Here is a 25,838-nt window from a genome sequence, read left to right on the forward strand (position 1 = left end):
TCTTAATCCAGTTATCTGTTGAAGGACATCTAGGCTCCTTCCACAATTTGGCTATGGTAGACAACGCTGCTATGAACACCGTGGTGCATATGACCCTTCTCTTCACTACGTCTGTATCTTTGGGGTAAATACCCAGTAGTGCAATGGCTGGATCATAGGGTATCTCAATTTTTAACATTTGAAAGACCCCCACACTGTTTTCCAAAGTGGCTGTACCAACTTGCATTCCCACCAACAATGTAAGAGGGTTCCTCTTTCTCCACATCCTCTCCTACATTTGTTTCTTGCCTTGTCAATTTTTGCCATCCTAATTGGCGTAAGGTGGTATCTCGATGTGGTTTTGATTTGAATTTCCCTGATGGCTAATGATTTTGAACATTTTTTCATGTGTCTGTTAGCCATTTGTATGTCTTCTTTGGAAAAGTGTCTGTTCATATCTTCTGCCCATTTTTTGATTTATTTGTTTTCTGTGTATTGAGTTTGAGAAGTTATTTGTAGATCTTGGTTACCAGCCTTTTATCTCTAGTGTCATTTGCAAATATCTTCTCCTATTCCGTGCGCTGCCTCTTAGTTTTTTTGACTGTTTCCTTGGCTGTGCAGAAGATTTTGATCTTGATGAAGTCCCACAAGTTCATTTTTTCTTTTCTTTCTCTTGCCTTTGGAGATGTGTCATGAAAAAAGTTGCTTTGGCCGATGTTGTAGAGGTTGCTGCCTATGTTCTCCTCTAGGATTTTGATGGATTCCTGTCTCACATTGAGGTCTTTCATCCATTTGAGTTTATCTTCGTGTGTGGTGTGAGAGAGTGGTCAAGTTTCATTCTTTTGCATGTAGCTTTCCAATTGCCCAGTACCAGTTATTGAAGAGACTGTCTTTTTTCCACTTGATGTTTTTTCCTGCTTTGTCAAAGATTAGTTGCCCAAAGAGCCGAGGGTCCATTTCTGGGTTCTCTCTTCTGTTCCATTGGCCTATATGTCTGTTTTTGTGCCAGTATCTTGCTGTGCTGTCTTGGTGATCACAGATTTGTGGTACAGCTTGAAATCCGGCATTGTGATGCCTCCAGCTTTGTTTTTCCTTTTCAACAATTCTTTGGGGATTCGCGGCCTTTTCTGGTTCCACACAAATTTATGGATTGTTTGTTCCTGTTCTCTGAAAAACGTCATTGGTATTTTGATTGGGATAGCATTGAAAGTTTAGATTGCTCTGGGTAGCATAGACATTTTAATTATGTTAATTCTTCCCATCCATGAGCATGGAATATTTTTCCATTTTTTGTGTCTTCTTCAATGTCTTTCAAGAGTGATATGTAGTTTCTAGAATATAGATCCTTTACATCTCTGGTTAAGTTAATTCCAAGGTAACGTATGATTTTTGGTGCTATTGTAAATGGGATGGATTCCCTAATTTCTCTTTCTTCAGTCTCATTTTTCATGTATAGAAATGCAACTGATTTCTGAGCATTGATTTTGTATCCCGCCACATTACTGAATTGCTCTATAACTTCTAGTAGTTTGGGCGTGAATTCTTTTGGGTTTTCCATATAGAGTATCCTGTCATCTGTGAAGAGAGACAGTATGACTTCTTCTTTGCTGCTTTGGATACCTTTTACCCCTTTTTGTTGTCTGATTGCTGTTGCAAGGACTTCTTGTATTGTGTTGAATAATACTGGCGAGAGTGGGCATCCTTGTCGAGTTCCTGATCTTAAGGGAAAGGCTTCCAGCTTTTGCCCATTGAGAATGATATTTTCTGTAGGCTTTTCATAGATGGTTTTTATGAGATTGAGGAATGTGCCCTCTGTCCCTACACTCTGAAGTATTTTAATCAGGAAAGGATGCTGTATTATGTGAGATGCTTTTTCTGCATCAGTTGATAGGATCATATGGTTCTTGACTCTTTTCTTGTTGACATGATGGATTTCCTAATGTTGAACCATCCTTGCATCCCAGGGATGAATCCCACTTGGTCATGATGGATAATCCTTTTAATGTACTGTTGGATCCTATTAGCTGGGATCTTCTTGAGAATTTTGGCATCCATGTTCCTCAGGTCATCCATCCTTTTTGATGTGCTCTTTGCCTGGTTTGGGGATCAAGGTAATACTGGCCTCATAGAATGTGTTTGGTAGTTTTCCTTCTGTTTCTATTTTTTGAAACAGCTTCAGGAGAATAGGTATTTTTTCTTCTTTGCATGTTTGGCAGAATTCCCCGGGGAATCTGTCAGGCCCTGGAGTCTTGTTTTTGGGGGAGGTTTTTGAACACTGCTTCAATCTCTTCATAGTTAATCGGTCTGTTTAAAAAAATCAATTTCTTTCTGTTTCAGTTTTGGTAGTTTATAGGTTTCCAGGAATGCATCCATTTCTTCCAGATTGTTTAATTTATTGGCATAAAGCTGTTGATAAAAGTTTCTAATGATCCTTCGTATTTCATTGGTGTTGGTCGTGCTCTCTCCCCTTTCATTCGTAATTTTATTAACTTGGGTCCTTTCTCTATTCTTTTGAATAAGTCTGTTCATTGGCTTATCAATCTTATTTATTCTTTCAAAGAACCAGCTTCTAGATCTTTTGATCTGCTCTGCCATGCTCCTGGTTTCTAATTCATTGATCTCTGCTCTAATCTTGATCATCTGCCTTCTTGTGCGTGGGTTTGGCCTGTTCTTCTGTTCCAGCTCCAGCTTCTTGAGGTGAGAATATAAAAACTGCATTTTAGATTTTTCTCTTCTTTTGAGTGAGGCTTGGATGGCTATGTATTTTCCCCTTAGGACTGCCTTTGCAGTGTCCCATAGGTTTTGGACCGTTCTGTTTTCATTCTCGTTGGTCTCCATAAATTGTTTAAATTGATTTTTTCTTTTACAGAAACCTACAAAAACAAGAATAATATAGTGTCCTTCTGTATCTCTAACTACAGTCTTTAGTTTAAAATCTAATCTGTCTGATATGAGAATTGCTACCCCAGCTTTCTTTTGAGGTCCATTAGCATGAAAAATTGTTTTCCATCCCTTCACTTTCATCTGGATATATCTTTAGGTTCAAGATGAGACTCCTGTAGACAGCAAATGGATGGGTCATGTCTTTTTATCCAATCTGCAACCCTGTGGCATTTTATGGGAGCATTTAGGCCATTCACATTGAGAGTGATTATTGAGAGATATGATTATTATTATGTCACGCTGCCTGTGAAGTCTTTGTTTATATAGATTGTAAATTTCTGTTCTGTATCACTCTTGGGGCCTTTTTACTTTTATGGAACCCCTCTTAGTATCTCCTATAGGGCTGGTTTCGTGGTTACGAAATTGGTCAGTGTCTGGTGATCTTGGAAAGTCCTTATCTCTCCATCAATTTTGAATGACAGCCTTGCTGAATAAAGGATCCTTGGCTGCATGTTTTTCTCGGATAGAGCTTTAAAAAGTCCCTGCCAACCCTTTCTCTCATTCCAGGTCTATGTAGACACGGCTGACGTAATTCTGATATTTTTGCCTCTGTACGTGAGAAATTTTTTCACCCTGGCCTCTTTCAATACTGTATCCTTGGATGTAATATTTGCGAATTGCATTATAACGTCACGTGGCATAGATTTGCCATAGTTGAGCTTGGGAGGGGTCCTCTCTGCCTCTTGGACACGAATGCTTGTTTCCTTTGCTAGATTAGGGATGTTTTCAGCTACAATTTGTTCAAATATCTCTTCTGGACCTCTCTCTTTCTCCACCCCCTCGGGGATGCCGATGTTTCTGACATTGGAACGTTTCATTCAGCAGTAATCTCCCATAACCTACATTCTTGAGATTGGATTTTTTTGAGCCAAGTTTCTGTTTTAACTTTCTCTTGTACCATCCCATCCTCCAATTCACTAATTCATTCTTCTGCCCCATTTACCCTGGCTGTCAGAGAGTCTAGTTTTGACTGCATTTGATTCATAGCATTTTTAATTTCTGCGAGATTTGCTCTCATTTCCACCCTAGAGATTCTATATTCTCGTTAATATTTTCGTTAATATATTTTCAAGCCTACACATCATCTTGACCATTGTTACTCTGAACACCATTTCTGACAATTTGGTTATATCCATATCCATCAGTTCTGTGGCAGAGGCCACAGACTTTTTATCTTTTCTCTGCTGGGAAGGATTTCTCCTCATCATTCTGATGAGGAGAGGTTGTGGGGATGCCCAGAGCCCAAATTATTGACCAAGACCCGAGCAGTGTGCACTTGTTTTATAGGGCCTTAGGGATGTGTCCTTCTTGATTTTTCAGCCTGCCTTCTGGGGGAGGGGCCCGCCATGGTGATATTCAGGCAAACCTGTTTGGGTAGAGTCGCCCTTTCCCCTGCAAGGGGGGATGGGGATGGGCACAATTTGAGCTGTTATTTCCGGGCTTTTTTCTCTGGCGGCTTTCCCTGGTGGTTTTCTGTGACTCTTCTGAGAGTCAGAGCAGCAGTGGCCGGCCGTATCCTAGCCTCTGTCTCAGAACAGAGATCACAGTCTGCTTTCCACTGAGCTCTCTTGGCCAGTTTAACTCTGTTTCTGTCGGTGCTGCCAAAAACCCTGGAGCATCCTGGGTTGTGCGCCCCACAGCCGGTTTCCCAGCCCTCACTTCCAGGGCCGGCATGTCTCTCTCCTTTGTGCTTCTAACACTGCCAGCCACCCCTTGTTCCCACGGGCGCTTCTGAGTTCCCTGTTTCAGTGTGGTTCACGCGCGCTCCAGAGCTCCGGTTTTCAGTCTGGTCGCACGTGCGTGCCCAGGCTCATGGTCTTAGTCTGTCCTGTCATGGGTGCCTGTCCGTGAGTCCGGCCTGCTCCCCAGTGCAAGTGGCTACTGCTTCCCGGCACCCGAGCACGTCGGCTCCCCCCCCTCCCGTTTATCTTCCGATATCTGTGTTGGGATTCACGGCTCCCCGTTTCCAACCTCAATATTCAGCACTGGCAATGTTCGTTTGTAGAGATCCAGATGTATCTTCCTGAGTCTCAGGCTGATTCCCTGGGTTTTCAGGATGGTCTGGTAGATATCCAGCTTGACTCAGTGGACCAGCTGAGAAAGGGGTCCCCTAGTCCTCCACCATCTTTTCTCTTCCTATCAGAAAGTGGTCACTTTTCTGTTCATAGAGTTTCTGCTACTCTTTTCTTCATTCTCCAGTTGCGTTCACTGGTATTCAGAATAGTTTGTTAGCTCTCTAGCTGAATTCCTGGGACCAGACGAACTTTAGGTCTCCTGCTCCTCTGCCACCTTTGAACCGGCTCCATGTAGTTGTTTGATTTTCTCTTTTATCTTTATTGACCCATCATTATTTAGTACCATGTCATTTATCCTCCGTCTATTTGTGTTCTTTCCAGATTTTTTCTTGTGATTGATTTCTAGTTTTGTACCATTGTGGTCAGAAAATATGCATAATATGCTTTCACTCCTTTTTAATTTATTGAGACTTGTTTTGTGGCATATTGTGATCTATTCTGGAAAATGTTCCATGTGCACTTTAAAAGAGTGTATTCTGCTGTTTTAGGTTGGAATGTTCTGAGTGTATCTGTTAGTTATATCTGGTCCAATGTCCACTGTTTTTTGGTGATTTTCTCTCTGGGTGATCTATCCATCGATGTTAGTGGGGGTGTTAAAGTCCCCTACTATTATTTTATTACTCTCAATGCTTGTCTTTATGTTTATGTTTATGTGTTTATGTTTCTTTTCTTTCTTTTTAAAAGAGAGAGAACAAGAGTGTGAGTGGGTCAGGGGGTGCAGAGGGAGAGGGAGAGAGAGAACCCTAAGCAGGCTCCATGTGGACCCTGAGCACAGAGCTTGATCTCACAACCCTGAGATCATGACCTGAGCTGAAACCAAGAGTTGGACACTCAACACACTGAGTCACCCATACACACCTGTGTTTATGTTTCATTATGTATTTAGGTACTCCCATGTTGAGTGCATATTTATAATAGTTCTATCCTCTTGTTGGATTGTTCCCTTAATCATAATGTAGTGTGCTTCATTGTACAGTGTTTGTTTTAAAGTCTTTTTTGTCTGATATAAGCATTGCTATCCCATCTTTGTTTTCACTTTCCGTTTTCATGGTTAATGTTTTTCCATCCCTTCACGTTCAACCTGCACACAGTCTTTAGGTGTGTGAAGTGAGTCTCTTGTAGGCAGCATATGGATGGGTCTTGCTTTTTATACATTCAGTCACCCTGTGTCTTTTGATTGGAGTATTTGGTCCATTTAAATTCAATGTAATTATTGTTAGGTATGTACTTATTGTCATTTTGTTTTTTGTTTTACAGTTTTTGTACTTTTTCTGTGTCTTTTTTTCTTCTCTTTCTCTCTTCCTTTATGGTTTGATGGCTTTCTTTAATGATGTGCTTAGATTACCCTTTCTCCTTTTTTTGGTTATCTATTATAGGTTTTTGATTTGTGGTTACCATTAAGCTCGTATATAACATCTGATGCATATAGCAGTCTATATTAAGTTGATGGTCATTTAAATTTGAACCCGTTCTAAAAGTACTAAATTTTTACTCCCCTCCAACAATGTTTTATGTATACAATGTCATAATTTGTATCTTTTTATTTTGTGAATCCATAGATTGATTTTTATAGCTGTAATTGATTTTATTCATTTTGCATTTAACCTCCATACTGATTTTGCAAGTGATTAGTCTACTACTTTCATTATATTTGTATTTACCTATGAAATGTTTTCCTTTCATAATTTTCTTTCTCCTGATTATGGCCTTTTTTCCCCCTCAACGAATTCCCTTTAACTTTTATTGGAAGGCTGGTTTAGTGATGAACTCCTTTAACTTTTGTTTGTCTAGGAAACTCTCTCTCTCCTTCTATTCTAAATGATGACTTGCTGGGTAAAGTATTCTTGGTTGTAGATTTTTTCCCTTTGGTACTTGGAATATGTCCTGCTACTGCCTTCTGGTCTGCCAAGTTTCTGCTGAAAAAGCAGTAGATAGCCTTATCGGATTTCCTTTGTGTATAATTTTCTCATGCTGCTTTTAAAATTCTCTCTTTATCACTACTTTTTGCCATTTTAATTTTTATGTGTCTTCGTGTCGGCTTCCTCAGGTTGGTTTTTTGGGTGCTGTCTGGGCCTCCTGGATCTAGATATCTGTTTCTTTCTCCAGATTAAGGAATTTTTCAGCTATTATTTCTTCAAATAAATTTTCTGCCCCTTCTGTCTTCTGGAATCCCTATAATGTGTTATTACACTTGATTATGTTGCTGAATTTCCTTAACCTATTCTTATTTTTTATTTTTCCTTTTTTTTTGCTCTTAAGTTTAGTTGCTTTCTATTACCTACTCTGTGTTCCAGCTCTCTGGTCCATTCTTCTGCCTCCTCTAGTCTGTTACTGATTCCCTCTTGTGTATTTTTAATTTCATTTATTGAGTTCTTCATTTCTTATTTGCTTTTCTGTCTCTTTGTTGAGGATCTCACTGAGATCCCCACTCTTTTCTGAAATTCAGTGAGTATTTTATGACCATTTTTTGAGCTCTTTATCACACATATTGCTTATCATTTCATTTAGCTGTTTTGCTGTTGTTTCGTCCTGTTTTTTTCATTTGGGACATATTCATCTGTCTCATTCTATCTGACTTTCTGTGTTTGTTTCTGTGTATTAGGAACATCATCAGTTATGTCTCCTGATATTGAAAGTAATGGCCTAATGAAGAAAAGATCCTTTGGTGGCCTGTAGTACAATGTCCCCTTTTTTAAAAATTTTTTATTATGTTATGTTAGTCACCATATAGTACATCACAATGTCCCCTTTTTAACAGAACCAGGTGCTACAGGAGTTTCTCCTATGTGGATTGTGTGCACCCTACTCTTCTGTTTGAGCTGTGTTTGCCTTCAGATCAGTATGCTACAATGGCCTGCTTTGCCTGTTGTGCATACTGGGTAGGATTTGGTCCTGTTAGCAGTTAGTCTGAGGCTGCGGTGGACTTATCATTGGATGGTTTCAGCAGTCAGACCAGATGCCTGCCCTCAGCATGTTTGCAGGAGCTACAGAAGCACCAACCTGCAGGATGCTCTCCCTGCTTTGTCCCCTGAGAGGTTTTTGTTGGTGTGTAGGGCCAGGAGTCAGGCCAGATTCCTGCAGGGGCTGCAGATGTACTTTTTGACAGGGCACTCTCTTTGCACTACCAGTTATAAGGTTTGGCTGCTGGGGCTGTGTTTATTGTTATCATCCCTTCTCTTCAAGGCAGGAGTCACTTTGGAATGGTCCTGGCCACTGCCAGGGCTCCTTGCAGGATGAGACATGCAGGAGCTGCTTTGGAGGGACTCCTGCTGTGTGGGGCAGGTTGGATAGGATGGATCTGCAGGAGATTGTGGTGGTCAGGTACATAGTTTTAGCAAGGAAAGTGGAGAGTGCCTGTGGTGTTTTCTGCAAGTGTCCAGCTAACTAGGCTTGGGGGTGCAGAGAGAAATGGCACCCACCAGTTCTTTTGTTCTTGGAGAAGTCTCCTAAAGATCGCTTGCCCTCTTTCATATGTCCTAAGATTAGTAAATAAACCTCTTTCATGTGTACCCTAGGCACTTTTCACACTGTTGCTTCTATGCTGTATCTCAGTGGATGTTTGATATGATGGCTCTTTGAGGATGAAGACTTAATTTCCTATTGCCGTCCAGCTCTCCCAGAGCTGAGCCAACTGATTTTAAAGTAAATGAAGTTAAGCTCCCTGGTTATAAAAGCTCACAAAGTTAAGCTCTGCTTGTTTTCAAAGCCAAATGTTATGGGGACTCATCTTCCTAATGCATCTAGTGCACCTATGTCTGGGGTGTGGGTCTGCTGCTCTCCCTTCTTCATTCTTTTGGTATCCCTCCCATTTGTTAGTCTGGCTGAGAGTTTGGTTCCCCACATCTCTGCCCCTCCTACCCTTTTCAGTGTGTTCTTCTCTCTATGATCAGCTGTGGAAAGTCTGTTTTGCCAGTCTTTGGGTCATTTTCTGGATTGTTGGCACTGATGTGGCTGTTATATATGCATGTCTGTGGGACAACGTGAGCTTAGTATCCTCCTACTCCACCACTTTCCCCATGTATATCCTCCTTTATATATCTTTATGTTTGTTGCCCCTGTTTTATTGTCCTTCAGAATAGGCAGTTATTGTCCAGGCTAGAAGACCCACCAGGGGTGAGATGAGAAAAGATTATAGCTATCACTGGGTTGGCTTAGGAAACACATATGCACCAATGAAAGTGCCAGTCACACTGTGTTGAACTCAATGCCAAGTCCCTTTTAATTGCAGTGATATGGTATCTTTGCCCTCTTTTCTAGCATGGGGATTAGTACACATAAAGTTAAACCAAAGAGGACACAGTAGAAAGAACGGACTCCTAGTTAGCTATGAGACCCCAAGACTGGCAAGGGACAAATATATAGTTCAGCTTTAGTTTTTATACAGTATAAAATAAGAGGATTTGATTGTAAAGTCTAAGCTGAAAGATAAGATCCTCTAAGGATAACAGTAGAAAAAGCAGTTTTAGAATATTTTGGTGATGTAGAAGAATTCTGTTCCTTTTTGGATTAGAGCCTAGGAGTCTAAGGATACCCTTTATTTAAAGGATTTTTTTTTCTTGGTAGCAGCTGTGGTTAGGAATACTTTTATTCTATAACTAGTTACAGTATTGCCTTCAGTGTTTCTTCAGTGTTTGGGCATGTTTTGGTGTTTCTAAGTAAGCTTGCAGGCTTTCACAAATGACTTGACAGGATTCTGTCCTTTTGAGTATCTAGTCTTTCTTCCTTCTCCCTCTCTTTTTCTCACTAAGTATTAATTCCATTGTAATTCAGCAGAAAATCCTGTATGTAGGTTGGGTCTTGAGACTCTGAGGGCTGTGTTATTGTTATTCTTGCTGTTGTTTTGTTTTCTGTTCTGTTTCCTTTAAAAATTATTATATTCCCTGGCCCAATTTGCAATAGAAAAACAGAGCATTCCAACAAATGACATCCTTATGGATTTTTAAAATTACTTTTCATTATTTATTAATCAACTTATTGTTTCTTACATGCTTATATGTCCTCAAAAATATATTAATCTTCTTTGTGGGATTTTAAACTCAATTAAAAAAAGTATACTCCATTTCATTAAAGATTCAAACTTCCAAGTCTTGAAGTCAGAGTGGCTAGGGTATTTCCCTCTGTATGTGTGTGGGTTCTCCAGATAAACAGAACCAGTAAGTGTGTGTGTGTGTGTGTGTGTGTGTGTGTGTGTGTGTAAAGAGAGGGATTGGCTGATAGATTGATTGATTAGTTTTTAAAGAATTGACTTATACAGTTATTGAGACTAGCAAGTCCAAAATATGCAGGGCAGGCTGGTAGGCTGGAGACCCAGGAGAGAGTAATTGTTGTATTGCAAGTCAGAAGTCAGGCTGGAGGCATAATTCCGCTTTCCTGTGGGATGGTGGTCTTCGTCTCTTAAGGCCTTCAGTTAATTGCATAAAGCCAACCCACATTATGGAGGGGAATATGCTTTACTTACTCTACTGACATAAATATTAATCTCATTTAAAAACACTTCACAATAAGATCTAAACTGGTGTTTGATCAGATGTCTGGGTACTGTGGCCTAGCCATGTTGATACATAAAATTAACTATCACAGTGTGTACACAAGCTCACTACAAATCCACCCAGTCATGGAAAATATCTGTGGATATATATTTGTACAAATAGATATTCTTTAATGTGTATGTGGGCATATGTACATAGATGCATATCCAAGATAGATATTTGTGTTTGTGTGTGTGGTGGGGGAGTTATATCTGTATAGCCAAATAAATACAGACCATTCAGAAATAATATATATGAGTGTATGCATATATTTGTGTGAGAGAAAGGTATCTACAAAGGTTAAAGTCTTTTAATTTACATTATCATGTATTGCATGGTGCACTGGGTGTTATACACAAATAATCAATCATGGAACATTACATCAAAAACTAAGGATATACTGTATGGTGACTAACATAACATAATAAAAAATTATTATTAAAAAAATTACAATATCACTATCTAAAAATGACACAGATTAGCTGATTTGGACCGTTAGATATATTTTATTAACGTTCCTCTGTATGGTAAATTTTTTTTCCCAACACAGTGCTCTCAGTGAGTACTCGGCACAAGCAGCAGAGGCCTGAGGAATTTTAGTAGCTGTTGTACTTTTAGACCTGACCTGAAATAATTTCTGCCATCCTAGTGCATGAAGTAATGTACACACTGAAAAATTCCTCTGAGGAACGAGGAAATGCTCCTGTTTAAAACACTGAAATAATTACATCTCAGATTTTGCAATGGAAGAGAAGAGCTGTTGTATGCTGATCTATATGTGGACTTTTTAATTCAGATTTTTAAAGAGCGAGAAGAAGATCTGAGGCGGTTGTCTCGCCCATTGGAATGTTCTTGTTTCCGAACATCTATCTGGGATGAAACTCTTTATAAGGTGTGTATGTTTCCCTGAGTTCCCTTATTTTAAGAACATGAGAAAAAACTAAAAGGGTATTGTTAAAAGATTTTAAACTCTATCATACCCGTTTATATGTGTTGAATTAAAAAAATATATAATCTATGATATATTGTTTGAAAAATATCAAACTTAACCTTAAGAGATTTTGGGTTTGATCTTAGATTGTGTTGAGATACCTACCAAGTCACACTGAATTATCCAGTTTTATGATGATTAATTTCATACTGATGTTTGTGACAGCAGCGGTTTGGCCAACATCCACTGTGACCTGTTGTGGTCTCAATGCTGATTGGAGCTATATATAATATTCAGGTACCTCTTCAGGATATAAACTAGTCTGCCTCCATTTGGATGGCATAGAATAACAATATTTAGGGAAGAGATTGGAGAAAGGAGTCTTATAATGAGATGCTTTATGCCTAGAATATGGTATCTTCAACTTTCATGCCAAATTGGGGACTAGCATTCTTTCAACCAGGATTGTTTCCATTGTTGGAATGAATACCATACTGTTTGCAGTAGTTGTAGAGGTTACAACAATAGCTGTGTTACGGACTAAGCTGAAATCACCTTATTAGCACATAGGCTCCTTATCCTGCTTCCTCTCTTTCTCCTACGAGATCTAGTGATTTGAAAGACTGGCTTCTTTGGGGTCCTTTAGTGGTCAGACCTTTCCTTCAGACTGCTGCTAGTATCCATTGACAAGTCTGACTGTGGGTGGGAAAGCATCCTTCTCTGTCATTGGTAGCTACAGCCTCAGTATCAACTGCATCTGACAAGTATCTACAACCAGAGAAGCACAGAAACCTGATTTGCCAAGGAGAAACCATTGATTTATTTTTTAAACTAATTCATTTTTTCCCAATATTATGTTGACCCAGCCTCACTCTTATAACAGATCATTTTGAGATACCTGTCTAGGAAATACTGCTTTAGATTAATTTGGGCCGAATTTCTCTCAAAGCCTTATTCCCATAGAACAGGTAACCGTGAATAAGGATGGACATGACGCACTGATAAGAACCAACTGCGGTGTGAAGGATGGCAATACATAACACGACCAAAGACAATTGGCTAATCACAACACTGCTGTGAGTGACAATGTCTCTGCTGTGGTTAGCTTTGGTGCCTTCTCCAAGGTAAATTCAGCAGTGACATTAACACCGACCTGGGAACTTGGAACCTGAACCCCCATGCTTAAGTAATAAAACTAATTGGAACAGAGACATAGCACTACTATCTCTTACATCAATGTTGCATAGAGCTGACTTAAATTTTTATATTGTTTTATTCTACAAGCACTCATTGCATATCTGCTTGATGTTTTTGGACACACAAATGACTAAGACCAGGTTCCTGCCCTCTAGTAGGGGAGAGAAGAACATTGTACAGCTTACTAGACAAATTAGAAGGAATTATTACAATGGAAATGCAAATAAAAGAGCCTTAAGAGAATAGAGGGAGGGTATGGTAAATTCCAACTCTTTATGTTAGTCATACTTCTCTGGATAAAGTCTATTTTAGGGAAACACAACAATGGACCATTTTTAATTCAATTGGATCAATAATTTATATAGCTGACAATAAACCTTTTGGAATGATAATGCCACTAATTTCTTTTGTAATTTCTTTTGTATGTTATCCCATTGGGAGGGGCCATTTTTCCATGTGACTGATATTTTTACAAAATTGATTCTTAGATTTATGTTAAGTATGCATTAAGTTCTGATCATATAGCATTATTAAGTTCTGATCCTTAGAGCAGTCTACATTATTGGACTTAAATATTTGTTGAATGGCTGGATTAGAAACTTTTTATTTGGCCCAGTATATCAGAGTTTTTAATTATTCTTTAGGCAAACATGATGGAATTAAATTATTATTTTTTTTAAATTATCAATGGAAAGAAGTTTCTCCAGCATTTTATAAGTGTTTAAAACTTTAAGAAATTCCAGCTGAAGAATAAAAATCAAATATTAGCTTCATCTTCTCATTTTATTTGTGTTATATCATATTTGTTGCCAGTATTTGTTTGGGACTCAACTATTACCATATTTTGCTGTCCATATGTTATAATGTACTTACTCATTTGCAAAGGTCTGCGACTGGCTACCTGTTGGTAATATTACACTGTACTTCTGTTCTGTTAGGCTTGGTCCAGCATTGTTTATCAGCTGATTCCCAATGTTCAGCAGCTGGAAATGAACCTAAGGAATTTTGCTGAAATTATCGAGGCTGATGAAGTGCTTTTGTTTGAAAGAGCTACTTTTCTGGTGAGAAATTTCTGCTCTGCAGATGTACTTCACACTTAACCTTCTTCTGTCCAGCAACAGAGAACAACATTTTGCTACTTTCAGGAAAAACCTTTTTCCCTCTTGTTATTACATCAGCATGTATAACTTTATTTACAAAGTAGTATTGTTAGCAAGTGACCTGAAAGAAGTCCTTTGGTGTATAGCTCTTTAGTAGTTAGTAAAACTTAGATTTTTACAAGTACGCCTTATTGTAGAGTTTAGATTATTTCTGCTAATAATTCATTTGTGCTAAAGGATTCCTAAATTCCTATTGACTTTTATTGTGAAATGAGGGGTATTTTCCTTTTCAGAAAATTCTCATCCCACTCCTTTCTCCAAAAGATTTATTTGAAGACTTTTAACATGGGAGAGGTGTAATGGTCATCTCGGTGACATAACTAAGAATTCAGGTGGAGAGGTGGAAGGGGAAAGAGGCACCTTGGTATTTTTATTTTTCTTATATAAATTCAGCTTAACTATAGAGCCTACTGTGTATATGGCCCCGAGGGGGATGCAATATTTTATTTGTAGTAAAATTTTAAAGAACAATAACAAATTTGAGATGTCACAAAGCGCTGCATAAGGAATTGCTGATCAGTTTAATAAGTATAACTGTAAGAACAACTCACAGTAAATAATTTGTTTCTGAGCTCTACCAGTGCCTGGTGATTTCTTTCATTCATTCATTCATTCATTCATTCATTCATTCATTCATTTAATGCCTGTTGATTTTAAAACACATTTCTAAATCTCTGAACTTGGTTCCCCTTCTATAAAATGGAGAAAGTATATCCATATCATAAGTTTATTGTGTGGGTTAAAATGGGACAATATAATGTTAAGGCCTAATGCAAAGGTTAGCATATACTCAGCAAACTATTAAATGTTGGTTCCTTTTGCTATTTTAACAACAGAGGGCAGAGAATGCAGACTGATTTTTACTCCTTCCTTTGTGGAAACACTGTTTGTAACAGTAGCCATGTTTGTGAGTCATACTTCCTTCTAAGTGGTACAGCTGTGGCAAGGAGTCATAACTAGAGTGTCTTTCTGCCTCAACCCACTGGCAGGGGCCTCTTTTGCTGATAATGTAAAAAGCAACAAACAAGTGAGCTATTCTGAACATCTTGGTGTACATGGCATGGCAAAATCCCATTCTCCTGCCTTATCTACCACATATGATCATAGAGGTTAACCTAATCTAATCTAAGCTCCCTATTCCTCACTAACAGTAACAGGTGGCTTTGGCTTCTCTTGAAGACCAAGATTAGTTGTGATGGACCATTTTCACTGAGGAGGTTGAAGTCAAGCAAGCACCCTGTTCCATCATTGGTCTAGGAATTACGTTTTGAAAGTTTCACATGGTTTCAGTAAATTGCCCTGTGAATTTTCTTCTGGCGAGCAATTCACTTTTGCTTCCTACTAGAAACATTATATCTGACTATTCATTCCGTAGAAAATACATGGTTTTATTAAAATCTGAAGGTGTTAGGGGAAGTATTTTTAGCTAACATGGATGTCCATAATGAATAAGTTTATTTATAAATAGTAAATCCTCATAGATGGGAATCCTTTAGTTAAGATTATTATTGTTTTTAATGCTTATTTTATTTATAATTTTTTAAATGTTTAATTCCAGTTAACATATGTGTTATATTAGTTTCAGGTATACAATATAGGGATTCAACAATTCCATACATCACACTGTGCTCATCACCACAACTGCACTTCTTAATCACTATCATCTGTTGAATCCATCCCCCCCACCTATCTGCCCTCTAGTAACCATCAGTTTGTTCACTATAATTAAAAGTATGTTTCTTGATTTGTCACTCTCACTTTCTTATTTTCTCCCTTTGTGTGTTTGTTTCTTAAATTCCACATGTCAGTAAAATCATATGGTATTTGTCTTTCTCTGACTGACTTATTCATTCAGGATAGTACTCTCCAACTCAATCCATGTCGTTGCAAATGGCAAGATTTCATTCTTTTTTATGGCTGAGTAATATTCATGTGTGTGTGTGTGTGTGTGTGTGTGTGTGTGTGTGTGACATCTTTTGATGGACAGTGGGGCTGCTTCTGTATCTTAGCTATTGTAAATAATGCTACTATAAATTTAGGGGTGGGTGTATATATCCCTTTAAATTTGTTCTTGTATTATTTGGATAAACACCCAGTGCTGCAATTCCTGGATCATAAGGTAGTTGTGTTTATAACTTTTTGAGGAAGCTCCATACTGTTTTCCAGAGTGGCTGCACCAGTTTGCATTCCCACCAACAGTGCAAGAAAGTTCTTTTTCCTCCACATTCTCGCCAACACCTGTTGTTTCTTGTGTTGTTCAAATTAGCCATTCTAACAGCTGTGAGGTGATAGCTCATTGTAGTTTTGATTTGTATTTTCTTTTTTTATTATTATAATAATATTTTTATTATATTATGTTAGTCACCATACAGTACATTCCTGGTTTTTGATGTAAAGTTCGATGATTCATTAGTTGCATATAACACCCAGTGCGCCATGCAATACGTGCCGTCCTTACTACCCATCACCAGCCTATACCATTCCTCCGCCCCCTCCTTTCTGAAGCCCTCAGTTTGTTTCTCAGAGTCCATAGTCTCTCATGCTTCATTCCCCCTTCTGAGTGCCCCCCCCCTTTCTTTATCCCTTTCTTCTCCTACCGATCTTCCTACTTCTTGCGTTCCATAGATGAGAGAAACCATATAATTGTCTTTCTCTGCTTGACTTACTTCACTTAGCATTATCTCCTCCAGTGCCGTCCATGTTGCAGCAAATGTCGAGAAATCGTTCTTTTTGATAGCTGAGTAATATTCCATTGTATATATGGACCACAACTTCTTAATCCAGTCATCTGTTGAAGGGCATCTTGGCTCCTTCCATGATTTAGCTATTGTGGACAATGCTGCTATGAACATTGGGGTGCATATGGCCCTTTTCTTCATTACGTCTGTATCTTTGGGGTAAATACCCAGTAGTGCAATGGCTGGGTCATAGGGTAGCTCAATTTTTAACTTTTTAAGGGAACTCCACACTGTTTTCCAGAGTGGCTGTACCAACTTGCATTCCCACCAACAATGTAGGAGGGATCCCTTTTCTCCACATCCTCTCCAACAATTGTTGTTTCTTGCCTTGTCAATTTTTGCCATTCTAACTGGCATAAGGTGGTGTCTTAGTGTGGTTTTGATTTGAATTTCCCTGATGGCTAATGATTTTGAACATTTTTTCATGTGTCTGCTAGCCATTTGTATGTCTTCATTGGAAAAGTGTCTTCATATCTTCTGCCCATTTTATGATTTGTTTGTTTCTTGTGTATTGAGTTTGAGAAGTTCTTTGTAGATCTTGGATACCAGTTTTTTATCTGTAGTGTCATTTGTATTTTCCTGGTGATGAATGCTGTTGAGCATTTTCTCATGTGTCTGTTGCCCATATGTATGTCTTTGGAGAAATGTTTGTTCATGTCTTCTGCCCATTTTTTAACTGGATTATTCAATTTTTGGGGTGTTACGTTATAGAAATTCTTTTTTTTGGGGGGGTGTTAATCTTTTATCAGATATGTCATTTGCAAATATCTTCTCCCATTCCGTAAGTTGCTTTTAAGTTTTGTTGATTGTTTCCTTTGCTGTGCAGAAGCTTTTAATTTTGATGTAGTCCCAGTAGTTTATTTTTGCTTTTGTTTCCCTTGCTTCAGGAGACATATCTAGCAACAGGATTATATGACTGATGTCAAGGAAGTTACTGCTTCTGTTCTCTTCTGAGATTTTTATGGTTACAGGTCTCACATTTAGGTCTTTCATCCTTTTGTGTATGGTGTATGAAAGTGGTTCAGTTTCATTCTTTTGCATGTTGCTGTCCAGTTTTCCCAACATCATTTGTTGAAGAGACTGTCTTTTCCCCATTATATGTTTTTTCCTCCTGAACATATAATTGTAGATTTATTCCTGGATTTTCTTTTTTTTTAAATATTTATTTATTCGACAGGATAGAGACAGCCAGCGAGAGAGGGAACACAAGCAGGGGGAGTGGGAGAGGAAGAAGCAGGCTCCTAGCGGAGGAGCCTGATGTGGGGCTCGATCCCATAACGCCGGGATCACACCCTGAGCCGAAGGCAGCCGCTTAACCGCTGTGCCACCCAGGCGCCCCTATTCCTGGATTTTCTATTCTGTTCTATTCTGTTCTCTTCTATTGCTCTCTGTGTCTGTTTTTGTGCCATTACCATACTGTTTTGATCACTACAGCTTTGTAATATAACTTGAAGTCCAGAATTGTGATGCTTCCAGCATTGCTTTTCTTTTTCAAGATTCCTTTGTCTATTCGCAGTCTTTTATGGTTCCATACAAATATTAAAATTGTTTCTTCTCGTTCTGTGAAAAATTGTTGGTATGTTGATAGAGATTTCATTAAATGTGTAGATTGCTTTGGGTAGTATGGACATTTTAACAAGATTTGCTCTTCCAGTCCCTGAGCATGCAGTGTTTTTCCATTTCTTTGTGTCCTCTTCAATTTTTTTTTATCAGTGTTTCATTGTTTTCAGAGTACAAGTCTTTCATCTCTTTGGCTAGGTTTATTCCTAGGTATCTTCATATTTTTGTTGCAATTATAAATGGTGTTGCTTTTGTAATTTCTCTTTCTGCTGCTTCATTATTGGTATATAGATGTGCAAGAGATTTCTGTACACTGATTTTGTATCCTGTGACTTTAATAAATTTATCAGTTCTAGCAGTTTTTTGGTGCAGTTTTTCAGGTTTTCCATATATATAGTTTCATGTCCTCTGCCAGTTGTCAATGTTTTATGTCTTCCTTACCAATTTAGATGGCTTTTTTTCCTTTTTGCTGTCTGATTGCTGTGGCTAGGACTTCCAGTGCTATGTTGAATAAAAGTGGTGTGAGTGGACATCCATGTCCCAATTGTTCCTAACCTTAGGGAGAAAGCTCTCAGTTTTTCCCCATTAAGGATGATGTTAGCTGTCAGCATTTCATGTATGGCCTTTATTATGTTGAGGTATATTCTCTGTAAACCTACTTTGTTGAGGATTTTTATAATGAAATAATGTTGTACTTTGTCAAATGCTTTGAGTCTATTGAAATGATCATATAGTACCCTTTCTCTTATTAATGTGATGTATCATGTTGATTGATTTGCAAATATTGAACTAATCTAGTAACCCAGGAATAAATCCCATTTGATCATGGTGAATGATTTTTTTATTTAATAATATTTTTTATTATATTAGTCACCATACAGTACATCCCTAGTTTTTGATGTAAAGTTCCATGATTCATTACTTGCGTATAACACCCAGTGCACCATGCAATACGTGCCCTCCTTACTACCCATCACCAGCCTATAGGCTGGTGAATGATTTTTTTAATGTATTGTTGAATTCATTTTGCTGGTATTTAGTTGGCAATTTTTACATCTATGTTCATCAGGGGTATTGACCTGTAGTTCTCTTTTTATTGATGTCTTTATATGGTTTTGCTATCAGGGTAATACTGGCCTCATAGAATGAATTTAGAAGTTTTTCTTCTTTTTCTATTTTTTGGAATACTGTGAACCATAGGCATTAACTTTTCTTTAAATGTTTAGTGGAATTCACCTAAGGTAATTTTTTAGAGGAATTTTAGAGGTAATTGTTTAGAGGGATTTGCCAGTGAAGCCATCTGGCCCTGGACTTTTGTTTATTTCTGATTCCATTTCTTTCCTGGTTATCAGGCTGTTCAAGGTTTCTATTTCTTCCTGTTTCAGTTTTGGTAGTTTATATGTTTCTAGGAATTTATCCATTTCTTCTGCGTTGTCATTTTCATAATACTCTTTTATGATTGTATGGTTGGTTGTTTTTTCTCCTCTTTCATTTATGATTTTATTTATTTTGGTCCTTTCTCTTTTTTTCGTGATAAGTCTGGCTTAAAGGTTTATCAATTTTATTAACTTTTTCAAAGAACCAGCTACTGGTTTCATTGATCTGTTCTGTTGTTTTTTATATGTCTTTATCATTTATTTCTGCTCTAATTTTTATTTTTTCCTTCCTTCTGCTGGCTTAGGTTTTGTTTCGTTGTTCTTTTTATACCTCCTTTAGGTGTAGGGTTAGCTTGTTTATTTGAGATTTTTCTTGCTTCTTGAGGTAGGCTTGTAATGCTATAAACTTCCCTCTTAGAACTGGTTTTGCTGCATCCCAGAGGATCTGGACCATTGTGTTTTCATTTTCATTTGTTTCCATGTACTTTTTAATTTTTTCTTTGATTTCTTGGTTGACTCATTCAGTGTTTAGTAGTGTGTCATTTAACCTCCATGTATTTGTGGTCTTTCCCATTTTTTTCTTGTGGTTGACTTCTAGTTTCATAGCATTGTGGTCAGAAAATACACACGGTGTGATTTCTATATTCTTGAATTTGTTGAGGTTTGTTTTGTGGGCTAATATGTGATATCTTCTGGAGATTGTTCTGTGTGCACTTGAGAAGAATGTGTATTCTGTTGTTTTAGGATGGAATGTTTTGAATATATCTATTAAATCCATCTGTTACATTAGGTCTTTGAAAGCCATTGTTCCCTTGTTGATTTTCTGTTTAGATGATCTGTCCATTGATGTAAGTGTGATATAAAATCCCCTACTATTATTGTATTATTATTGATTAGTTCCTTTATGTTTGTTATTAACTGCTTTATGCATTTGGGTGCTTCTAGCTTGGGAGTCATGTACTAGTTAGCATGCCAGAGTTTTGTTCATTATAGGAATTAACCAGGCAAATTACTCCACTGAATAAGAACAGCCATGCACCACCATGCACAGAATTGGGAAAGAGCTTTCAGTGTCAATCCTGTCCATGTCCAGGCTGGGTGAGGTTTCCAGTGTTGAGTCAAATTAAGCCATAGGCTCCAGGATGGGTGGTGCCCTTCCATCAATTCCTTTAAATTGCAGCTTTGTAACCTCTGAAACCCAAAGATTCCCTTTGGAACCCAAGGACTTTGGTTTCCTGGAAGCTGCCTCACAGTTCATGATTATAATATGCTGCTGCATCATCAGTCAGCATCATTTGTAGTTGAAACTACAATGGTATCTGATCGTATTTGAACCTCCAGCATTCATTCTTAATTAATGAAAACATTCTTGGCAAGTATTTTCACTCTTGTGTGTCTCGGCCAGTCTAAGAATTAGACCTGTAGCAGTGCAATGTGAATGCCCCTGACCGTTCTTCCTAATCCTGCCCTCAGTTTTGAAAACCAACAAAATAGAACCACAGTCTTATTCCATAATTACTAGCTACCTATCCACGCAGCTATGGAAAAAATCCTGCTTTATGCTTTATGGTCCTGCTTTGAACACTGTTTCAAAGTAAACACTTCAGGCCCCATGGGACAGTCAGCTAGGAGCATGGAGAGGATACTGATAAGAAAGGTGGGGACAGGCGGGGGCTTGCTTCACTGCATAATTAAGATTTTTAAATGTAATACCAAAGTTACATAATGAAGTTATAGCCTTCATTAAAATCAATACATTAGGTCCTTGTGAAGAACAGCTAAAAATTTTATATTTTTCCTTTTTAATTAGTACTTATTTAACCAAAAACATGCTGTGAAATATTGAAATAAGATGAACATTTAATGATTAAAATAAGTGAGGAAGAACAACACTGAACCAAAATAGATAATACTTTAATGCTCTAATAAAATTATAACCAAACACTACTATTGGTTATCCATAGGGATGTTGAAATTATGCAGAACATTGACATGATATGGGAAAGAAGAGACATTAAGCCAGGTGCCAAGTCTACCCTGAAAATCAGGGTGACCAGGAGACTGACAGAGGTCTGCCTTGAGGAGTAGGTAGAAGAGGGTGATATGACTACATTGCATATTTAAAGGCATTGCTCTTTTTCGTAGGTGATTTCTCACTATCAGTGTAAAGAGCAGCGTGATGCCCACAGATTTGAGAAAATCAGCAACATTATTAAACAGTTTAAGCTGAGCTGCAGGTAAGAAATCTTATGTGATTTCTTTATGTCTGGAAAGAAATTATCGTTTTTGAGAGGTTCAAATAACTATAGTAGACTGCATTTCTATATTCAGAAAAGTTCATTTAATTGAAAAGAAAGTTAACCTTTAAGGGAGCCTGTAATTGACTGAGGTAAAAGTCATTGTCCTTTAATGCAAACTCAACTGTTAGAGAAGAAGCATGTGAAAAATAACTAAACAGAATACCCTTTCGAGATACTTGATACTATTTAGGAAGAAATAAACAGAAAATGTCCAAGAGAGTTTTGAAAAAGAAGAAAGGAGTATTTACCCTACCAAATATTAAGATTTACTATAAAACTACAGTAATTAAAATAGCGAGGTAATGATTCAGGAATAGTACAGAATAGATTCTAGAAATGCCTAACCATGATGTCTCACCTTTGATAAAATACAGTTTGAATCATAGCATTGTGAATATAGGAAGAAAGAATGGTGGAAAGTTATAATTTAGTAAAGATTTAATCAGCAAAATTCTTATCCTGGTAAAACTTTGATGCCCAGACAATAGGACAGGTATAAGTACAGGTATAAATTTACTCTTTTTATGCCTTAGCACTCTCTGAGACTTACTGGCATGTTTATGCCTACATTTTTAAGAAGAAATAGCAAATGACATGCAAATATAATTATCTTGTTTGTTTTTGAAGAAATGAGATCATTTCTTGAATTTCAATATAACTAACGTTCAAAAAATACAGTTATTAATCACAATGATAGGAAAATTTCAACGTAAGCTTCTTAAATATTAGAGAAATCTTTTGTAACATGATATTTTAACATGGATCTGGGTCTAAGCCCATTTGACAGTCAATATCAAGCCCTAATTCACTTTCTGTCTAAGTCACTTTCCAAAACATACTAAATTTAGCATGAAAGTTTCCTTGGAAGACAAAGTGGGGTTAGTGATTAATTATCTTAATGAAGTGGTGAATCAAGGTATAATGGTATGAAATGTTTAACATAAAAGGTAAGAATGTTTTATATTGATATTATTTTATGTTCTTTACTTCTTTTACTTATTTCTCTTATAGCAAACTAGCTGCTTCTTTTCAGAGCATGGAAGTCAGAAATTCTAACTTTGCTGCTTTCATTGACATCTTTACCTCCAACACTTATGTGATGGTTGTGATGTCCGATCCATCCATTCGTAAGTTTAAACTTAGCTGACATAGGTTTAAAGCCACATTCTTTAAACTAATTGCCCTAGAGGTAGTACTTTATTAGATAATAAAAAAACATTTTGTAGTGGGGATGGTTGTATAGCAGTATGAATATAATTAATGCCACTGACCTGTATATTTTGAAATGTTTAATATGGTAATTTTTTTGTTATGTATTATTTACCACAATAAAAAAGCTATTTTAAAATAGTACTAGTAGTAAGTAGTTTTTTGTTTCATAGACTTATATTTTGAAGCTTAAAAATAATTTAGACTCTAGGGTATTTTGTTTTTACTTCAAGGTATTTCAAAAATGAAGTTACTAAATCTAGGGATTTTAAAGAGAACCCAAATGTATGATTTATGCTTCATATATGAACATTTTTAAAAGACTAATCAAAGTTCTGAACTACTAAATATTGAACCATTTTATATGTCATTGTATATTCCTAAGTACCATATTCCCTTTTGTGTTATGGGTATAAAGGGAGGTATTTGGTACTTCCATGACATAATAGCCATATTTATCATACCCACTGAAATAAAGGTTCTAGCAGTATTTCTTTTTTTTAAGTTCACTTAGCCAAGGTATAGTACATCATTGGTTTTTAATATAATGTTCAATGTTTCGTTAGTTTAATATTTCTAGGATGTTCCCAGAAGTTTAAATTATCTCTGATCCACTCACTTTTCCTACCTTAGGTTAATATTAAAATACAACATAAGATAATGGGTTTTATTCTAAAAGTAAAACAAACTAAAAGATTTTGAAATTTTATTTTGGAAACGTAGTATTTAGAATATAAATAAGTCTACTTATTCAGAAAAATTAAGTCATGGTTAACCTGGGATCTCCTATTCCTATATGTTCTCTGTGACATATGTTGAGAGAGTTTATTTGTTTTTATTAGTCAGACATTACTTTGGCTGCCTGTACTTATTCTGTTGGCTGTCTCCTCCACCCCTACCCTCAGCTTCTGCCGCTACTCTGATCAACATCCGCAATGCCAGAAAACACTTTGAAAAGCTGGAAAGGGTGGATGGACCAAAGCAGTGTCTTCTCATGCGCTAAACATTGCCAAATGTTGTTTCAAAAAATTTTGAAATACTGTTTCTTAATTAATGTTAATGTATTCGTATATGTAGGCTCTGAAATGTGATGCTTACCATTTCTGTATTTCTTTCCTACTCTCTAGTCTTAATGTTTAACCTTGAATGCTATTTACTGAAATAGCCAGTAAGAAGTTAGAAGATGAGCTGTTCATGGACTTGATGTGACATAAAATTATGTGATATGTAAGTTCTGATAACAAGATTCTAATTGTGTGTGTTCTGATAGCCTGGTTCTAATAGTTGTGTATGCCAAAGCCTTTCCCAACATCATCTTGTATTCCTTATCAGATAGCAACCTGTAAGTTTGGAATATTACTGTTTTCTCAGCATGCATTAAAAATATTCCTTAACTTGAAATATAAATAAACTTTGCTGTTAGGGATTTCAGTGTCTGTTTTTCTTTTCCTTGTTTCTTCAACTTTTCCCTAAGAAAGAGTAAATGAATTTCACAGTTATTCTAGGGAGAGGGGTTGTGCTGTTTGGGAAATATTACAGAATAAAGTTGAATGGAAGGATGGAGCCAGATTATAGCCTTAAAGTTAGGTAGAAGAGTTTAGATATAATGTGATAAGAAATAGGAAACCATTATAGGCTTTTGAGAAGGGGAATTACGTGAAAGGAATTTTGAAAGAAAATTAACCTAGACTGTATGGGCTGACTGGTGGTATTTGGGGAAGCTGTGGCAGTAATGTAGGCCTGAGGTGTGTTGAAAATCTCTTCCAGGATGCAACTGGAGAAGGAATGAATAAAAAGTTGAGGGAGAAGAGATAGGGTTTATGAGATCTAAGTCTTCTTTCTCTGTAGTCCAGGAATGGTTAATTTTATATATTCCATCTAATGCATGCCTTGTCCAGTAGTATTAAAATGTTTTTCAGGAAGTTGTGTTTAACTTCATCCCCTAAAGAAAAGATGAAGCATTGTGAACTGGGAGAAATGGAGCTTGACAGCACTAACTAGAATTACTCAATCAAAGCCCTAATTTTTTCAGCTTCCATAGATGTAATAACAGAATACAGAAGCATTTAGGGAATCTATAGCACAGTATATTCATCTCATTTCTTTTGTCTCTGTATCATGAAGAAACTTCCAGACCAACAGAATCTCACCTTTCCCAATCTTGTCATTCCTAGTTGAGAGAAATAGTTTTCACTAAGCAGTGAAGAACATGGTGTTTAGGTAGCCTACATTACATAGATTAAAATTCTCCAGCTTTAAAAGCTCATGGAACTAATTTTATCAACAGTTGTATTAATCCTCTGCAGAATGGGAGTTTTTTAGTAGATGTTCCAGATACTTTATCTTCTTAATATCTAGGAAAATGAAAAAAGCAAATGAACCAGGGGTCTGTTCTGTGACTAATATGAGTCATGATTTGACATGTTCTCATTATCCTCAATATCTGGGGTGGGATTTGAAGGAACTACACAAAAGTCGGTGTTTTGCTTTTTGCTTTTTTTTTTTTTTTTAAGAAAGTGGATAGATAGCTACAGATACAGACATTAAATGAGCATGAAAAAAATACAGTTACATCATTATTTGCTCTTGGTTCAACCCTTGCTCATTTTCTAGTTATAACTTGGACTATAAGAGGTTGAAAGGTTAGAAAAATAAGGTTATGATTCAGCTTAATCTTTATTATTGTAATGACCAGCCAGTCGTCTTTGTCACTGAAAACAAAAAAAAGTTTTGAAATAGACATTTGTTCAAAGATGGAACGACCTAGAAACTGAATTTAACAGAAGTGGACAGTGAAAACATATACACAGAAAAGGAGAGATGAAATCAAAACCAGAGATGT

At 37.1% G+C, this 25,838-nt stretch overlaps 1 protein-coding gene across 11 annotated transcripts in view; it reads left to right on the plus strand.

Moving 5' to 3' along the window:
• Window positions 1–24,422, plus strand: part of RRAGB (Ras related GTP binding B) — a 49,435-nt gene extending 25,013 nt beyond the window's left edge. For 9 of the 11 annotated variants that reach the window (XM_026489346.4, XM_048213700.2, XM_026489348.4 and 6 more), the window contains 5 exons: window positions 11,322–11,417; window positions 13,592–13,714; window positions 21,633–21,724; window positions 22,799–22,914; window positions 23,902–24,422. In XM_026489346.4, coding sequence (XP_026345131.1) covers window positions 11,322–11,417; window positions 13,592–13,714; window positions 21,633–21,724; window positions 22,799–22,914; window positions 23,902–23,999 — 525 coding nt within the window. In that variant the 3' untranslated portion in view covers window positions 24,000–24,422. The remainder of the gene's footprint in view (window positions 1–11,321; window positions 11,418–13,591; window positions 13,715–21,632; window positions 21,725–22,798; window positions 22,915–23,901) is intronic. The other 2 variants (XM_057312026.1, XM_026489350.4) reach the window with 2 other exon arrangements.
• Window positions 24,423–25,838: the final 1,416 nt, after the last annotated feature.

The sequence above is a fragment of the Ursus arctos genome, chromosome X, assembly GCF_023065955.2.
Source record: "Ursus arctos isolate Adak ecotype North America chromosome X, UrsArc2.0, whole genome shotgun sequence".
Classification (NCBI taxonomy): domain Eukaryota; kingdom Metazoa; phylum Chordata; class Mammalia; order Carnivora; family Ursidae; genus Ursus; species Ursus arctos.